General features: G+C 39.6%; 1 protein-coding gene across 2 annotated transcripts in view; it reads right to left on the bottom strand.

Moving 5' to 3' along the window:
* Positions 1 to 1366: 1366 nt before the first annotated feature.
* zgc:92242 (uncharacterized protein LOC436899 homolog) overlaps positions 1367 to 6575 on the bottom strand; it is a 14304-nt gene continuing 9095 nt past the window's right edge. The window contains exons 5-8 of one of the 2 annotated variants that reach the window (XM_062426289.1): positions 4214 to 4331; positions 3583 to 3694; positions 3241 to 3472; positions 1367 to 2220 (exon numbers count right to left, since the gene is read on the bottom strand). In XM_062426289.1, the coding sequence (XP_062282273.1) occupies positions 2054 to 2220; positions 3241 to 3472; positions 3583 to 3694; positions 4214 to 4331 (629 nt within the window). In that variant the 3' untranslated portion in view covers positions 1367 to 2053. The remainder of the gene's footprint in view (positions 2221 to 3240; positions 3473 to 3582; positions 3695 to 4213; positions 4332 to 6575) is intronic. The other variant, XM_062426290.1, reaches the window with a different exon arrangement.

A 6575-nucleotide genomic window follows, 5' to 3' on the forward strand; every position in this document is an offset into this window, starting at 1 on the left:
ACATGAAAGTGAAGCAAACAAAACATGTTTTGTGTGTAATTTATTTTCCTGCCTTGTCAAGTCAGTCACCTGACCATGTCATCGACTGACCTCCGCCCTTCAGATCATGTGTTTCCCTTCCTGAAGACCAGACTTCAGGCAAAAAAAACCCCAAAACAAGCAAGAGGTCAAGATTTTTTAATGGAGAATAGCAAACTTTGTAGTCTGAAGACATTGAGCGCCTGCAAAGAATAAGCAACCAACCAAATATTAAATATGATCATTAGAGCCCAACTGATGTATCGGTCAACCGATATTATCGACCGATATCACGTATATATCTGTGTTGGTGTTTATCCTGTCCGATATGTGCTGATATTTTTAAAAAGATCTATTGGCCACATTTGATGTCTAATCCATTTTCCTAATTCAAATTCCCAGTGAAGTTTGCTGTTTCAGTGCACTTTTATAAAAAATTAAGTTTATTTTTAAACTGTAAAATATCATGCCTTCATTACATATCTTGTGTTTATGTATATATTCTGTATATATACAATTATTGGCTGATAAATATATTGGATAAATCGGAATTTTTTCATTTCCTAATATTGGTATCGGCATCGACCCCAATAATCCAGTATTGGTCGGGCTCTACTGATAATAATATTATCATATGGTCCATTTACTTTACTAAGCTGTCAGCCATGTATCATGGACTTCATCTATGGTTGGAGTTAGCTCATTTGCCATGGAAATGTTTTAGTTGTGTTAGTTAATTAACCTAAAAATGTATGAAAAATATGAAAATCCTAATATGGATTTTCATGTGGTAAAATATCATATTGTAAATTTGCAAACTGTCGAGAATTAACCTTCAAGCTCAATTAAATATAATAGATTTATTAAAATCTACCATCATTCGTCAAATGACCTTTGGTCAACTAAAACTGGCTAAAATTCACATTTTAATTTACAACTCAAGTCTTTAACCTCGTAGTTAAGTTTCATGTCATATCTAATGTTCTGGAGTTCATGAATACTTCACTCTTGTTATACTTCTTGGTTAATTATAACTGTAGCCATTATGTCATTATATCCTGCCCAATCACATAAGAACACCACTTTTATCGTCATCAGCCTGATTAAGGGGTGACTCATGTTTCAGGAGGGCACATAATGATGTGACAGTAGCTCAGGTGGTGAAGCAGGTCAGCCACTAGTTGCAGGGTTGGTGGTTTGATTTCCTTCATAAACAGCAGTCAAAAAGATTTCTTGAGCATAAAACTGAACCTTAAACTTTTTGCAGGTGTGAGTGTTCAAATGCAAACATGAGAGATTGTAAAATGTTTTATAATCACCGTCAGAATAAAGACTCAGACAGGTATGATGACTTCAGTCCTTTTACTTAACATAAAAAAACCCTTGCACCAATGCTGGATGAAGATAGTGTTAATGCTATCTGCTGGAAGTCAGTGGAGTTAAAGCAGTACAAAGACACATTACATGCACTTTTTGATCAGTACACAATAGTTTTGAAGTGAGTTTATCATATAAATGTTTTTTTAGTTTCCAAAAACCTCTGCTTATGACATCTTAATAATAATAATAATACATTATTAACACTTATTTAACAAGTAAACCGCCATACAGGTGCTTTTTCATCTGTAGTCAGTCGTCTCTGTGAGCGTCTCTCTGGACATCTCTCTGTGTCTGCCTGTCAATCACAGAAACTGCGTGAGCGTTATTTGAACTCAGCGACATCAAAGCTGCTACGTTTTATCATTCAGGTTGACTTCAGTTCAAAAGCTTTCAAGTCTTTCACTCACTCCACCCCCAGACGTTTCTCTGTCTGTCGGTCCGTCCTCGAAATTGACGCCTAACAAAGTATATTTCAGTTCACCGCCCAGGTTAAAGTAAGGATCCTGTTAAGGAACTGTACGTGGCCTCGGCCTGGATCAACTGTGTGTAACGGAGTCATTATTTTCTGTGCAGGGCTTGTTACACTCAGTACAGTAAGCTCTGGCTCTCTGGGGTCACCGTGTTGTTTCAAAGCACGCTGGATACGCCTTAAGTCCTAATGGATCAAAGATGTGCTTCTTCCCTGTAGATGAGCAGGCTTGGCAGGTATGGGAGGCTTGGTGTAGGCAGGTCGTGTGCTGTGAGGATCGTCCGCGAAAGCTTTCTTGAGCTGCGCCACGCGACCGCCATATTGTGACTTCTGCTCTTCAAGGCACACGATATCTGTGACGGAGAGGAAGGAGTAAAGTGAATTTCCAAAATCCCTGATTTTATCCATCTGTTATAAACCTGCTGATATCCACGAGATTTGAGGGAGAGAGTCCACCAATGACTAAATGACAAGCTACTGTTTGCACACTGTGATAAATGATCAGAAGCACGAGCATCAGCAAGGTGTGGAAGACTGAGGCTGGATCACACATTAACCTACAGCAGGACTATTTGGGCCACATAGGGGCAGTGGAGCAAACTGTGAACACAACACTGACATATCATCTCATGAAGTAGATAGAGTGTGCAAATACTGTTTAAACATCCAGCAGACACAGAGCTTTATTAGCATTCATTAGGAGTTGTGTGACTGGCGACCTGATGAATGTAAATCTAATATTCACTCTTGCGTTTTGTTCACCTGGAGGAAACATCAGGCTCAATAGATGTAAAATGTTCCACTTTGTTCACCAGCTAGTTGCTAACTTGGTCTGTCTGCTGTTTGGTGCTGTGCAGGTAATGTACAGTGGCTTTATCTGAGCTTTTTTTCCACCATCATCATTCAGGATGTATGCTTTGTCTGAGCTGAAAAGGAGAAATTGTATAAGCTAGTTTTACTTATTACTAATGTCCTTCCAGTTAACATCTGTACTTTCTTGCATAATCTAACAGTAGTCTTTATAAGCAGATAACAAATTGCTTGCAAATGATTTATGATGGAAACCAGTGAGGCCTTGTGTTACTTAACTGAGTTATGATACATTGTTTGATAAGATAACATAGAACTCAGCATATTTTTATTTGCATGGTCATTTTTGTTTACTCTTATTAGTTCTTTTTTACATTAAAGAATGATTTAGACACACACTTCCTGCGTATGATGAGTGCCACACCTAACAATACACAACCTGCAGCTTTCATTTAACGATTAAAATATTTTTTTTTACTTTTTTACGACCTGTTTTCATCATAAAAACACATAAATCCGTATCATTTCTGTCTCTACGCTCTCCTCCCCTCTTGTTTTCTCACCTCTGTCCTGTGGGTCGTCCCTCTCTGCGTCTGACAGCTGGGCCTTGAGTGGCGGCTGGTTGCCATGGCTACTAAAATGTGGCCTGTAGAGAGGAGCCCAGTCGCTGAGGTTGTCAGAGCTTCCGCCTGACTCACTGTCGCTGTCCTCAGCGGGGTCCTTCAGGTCGTCGTCGGCGCCGCAGGAGTCCATCTCGTCCTCAGACAGCTGAGCGTTCGGTGAGGCTCGGTCATCCTGTGTAAGCGGGACATGATTTGATGATGATAAGACTCCGGAATTCTTCGGTTTATATTCATCTTACCATCACCGACTTTCAAACCCACATTCAAACACAATGAACTCACACTAACATCTGTGAGGGGCAGCTGAATGTCTTCTTTAAAGCCGAGCTGCTGGGCCTCTCTTCCTGGCAGCAAGTCCGCTGTCTGGATGCCATTCATATTATCACTGAGGAGTCTGGAAGACAAAGAAGTCCATTTTATGTCCCGGGCAGACAGTCGTCCCAACCTTTGAATCAATCCTCCAGTTAGTCATTTGGCAAATAACTTCTATAATCAAATTGGGACGAGGAGGCCGCTCGCTGACTGAAACTCTTTAGTTCACTGTTCGTCTTATCATAGACAATCAGAGTTATGTAATGTGGCAGAGACTGAGGGCTTCATTAAGGTGCAGAAAGCTTGATGTTCTTATGTGATGATTTTCCCTTTATCTTAGATTAGTAAGTAGTAGTTATATAGTTATATCGGTGGTTTTTTTTTTAAACATTAATTCATTAAAAGATAACACATTTCTCTCTTTCCAGCCGCAAAACAAAGCAGGTCTGTGTTGCTTCACTTCTACAGTAACAAAACACATCCTGTTGTTACAGAGTCTGCTTTTATCCGTCCTGATCACATTTAAGTCAGCCAAACAGAGACATCATGACATTTCTAAGAGTCCTTTGTGGCTTTTTCCTTTTTGTGTGTGTGTGTCTACCTGTTGTTGATGAGACCCTGAAGGAGTTTGGAGGACCGGAACTCGTCCACTTCTCCAATCACGATGACGCTCACGTCTCCGTCCCGACCGAGCAGCCATCTCACGTGTTTAGTAGAAGCTGGGAACAGAGGAAAAGAAAAGAAAAGACGATATAAGCATGTGTCTCCTTATTTTTATATGTTTGATGGATGCAGCTGCCCTCATGGGTTGTTATTCTGGCTTTTATCCAGAAGGTGGTGCTGTGCGATAAGTTTAAAGCTTGGAGAGAACCACACAAAGAGCAATGGACTGTCCTCTGTCACTGTTAAACTGGGTCTTTTAGGCTCCTCATTTGCACTCTTTTCTTCTTTTTTTCTCTTTAATTTTGCATCTTTTTCTCTGTTTGTCCTTTCAAAAAAAAAAAAAAACTCATCATGTGTCACTGCAATACATTTATTAGAGCTTTGCAATGGGGGAAACAGTAAACACCAGACACCCTCCTCCCCCTATCAGTGAGTAAGCAGATCTACATGAAACTCGCTCTTAAGTTTGAATGGGAAACATCCCACATGTTGCCAATGTTTAGCTTTGCAACACAGTGCAATGACTCAGCTGAGCAGCACATCCATTTAATCATTAATTATACTTTACTGTATTTTCATCCAATTGTATTCGTTATAAATGAATACATTTAGTAATTTAATTTAGTTATAATGGAATGAGTAATATATTTTTTGTTAGGTAATGTTGCGTGACATAACATATAATAAAAAGTTATCAATGATTGTTCTTGTGCCATTACTTTTCCATCATGGAAAACAGGGTATATTTTTAGTTGTTACCTCATTGTGACACAGAAGTCAGAAATAGACCCCACACCTCCATGTGTGATAACAGGTGTTTTCCATTACAGCGCCTGTAGTCAAAGGTAAAACACCTGCTATGACATCACTGATTGGGGTGTGGCTTGAAAATTGCAAATCCTCAGAGATTTGCAGAGCAGCAGCTGTTTGTTTTCTGCCTTCTTAAAAAAATCAATATGGATTAACTCTTTACCAGCGACAGTGAGCTCAATAAATAGATACAAGGAGTTGAAACAATCACCTCCTAACAGTGAACTGACTATTTCTGTTCATATTTGGGGAGCTGACTTGTATTTGTATAATGTCACACAGCACATAAGGGTACATTGTGTAAATGTCTCAGTCTGATGTCACCCGAACAAAGACCATCTCTGATATAAGTCATAGTCTGTCTGCGTAACACACCTTTTTTTTTCACAGCCACTCTAAGAGCTTTGACTATCACACTCACTCTGAGGTTTCTTTCTTTATTGCAACCGCACCCACAAATTAACCAGAAATGTTGCACATACTGGAAATGTTCAATTGCAAAGAAAGGAGTAGTTGTGCATTCATGTAACAGGCCTGTTTGACGGGTAAGGATTGTCTTTCCTGCCTGCAGCACAGAGAACAAAGAGTGAAAAGCGACTAGCTGGATTGTATGTTGTGTAACAAAAAACACACAAACACACACTCGGCCACCTCTCAGGTGACATGGCAGAGATTGGGTAAACAAAGACAGTAATTTAATATGTGGTTTAAAGCGTGGCGACGCCCAAAACCACAGGGGCTTACTCAATCTTATTCAGCTTTCAGCTGGTAAAAAGATTTAACTGGTGGTGATACAGGCTGTCTGTCTCTCTCTCTCACACACACACACACACACACACACTCACTCACTGTACAGCTCAGCCAGTGAAGGTGATAGGGTCTCGTGAGTCAGATAAACATCTTAAATGTAGGAAGGGTGGATTAAATGAGTAAGAAAGAAAGGTAGAGCAGAGGGAGAAGTGGGCTACTGAGACAGCAGTGTAAAGAGTCAGGGCCATATTTCTTTGGATGTAATCTACACACATTAATCAGAATGGTGACCTGAGAGTGTGACTACACAACCTGTGTGTCTGTGTTTCATTACTCATGTGCACTCAGGGCTGAGATGACTCCCTGATCAACATCAGCTAGTTGTAAAGGGAGCTCAGATGGACAATTTTATAAAATCTAAAAAATGTGCCACCTGTAACAATATATATAATAATATATGATAACAAATGTGTGTTTGTAGCACCTAAAGGGGTCATCTTCATCCTTCTTTAAATGAATAGTACAATGGAGATGATGGACTACATGAAACTAAAGTTAAATGCAAACAACAATGCAAATAAATAGTCATTAATTGCAGTTACAGTAAATCTACATATAGATTCTTTTCAGAATTTGACAAATGCAAAACATCACATCATCAATCCAAATTCCTTCAGCACCACCTCCAGGCCGTGAAGGAATGGTTGATTAACCGCCAAAACGTATGGGATATTCTTCTT

The sequence above is a fragment of the Scomber scombrus genome, chromosome 9 (genome assembly GCF_963691925.1).
Source record: "Scomber scombrus chromosome 9, fScoSco1.1, whole genome shotgun sequence".
In the NCBI taxonomy this organism is placed as follows: Eukaryota; Metazoa; Chordata; class Actinopteri; order Scombriformes; family Scombridae; genus Scomber; species Scomber scombrus.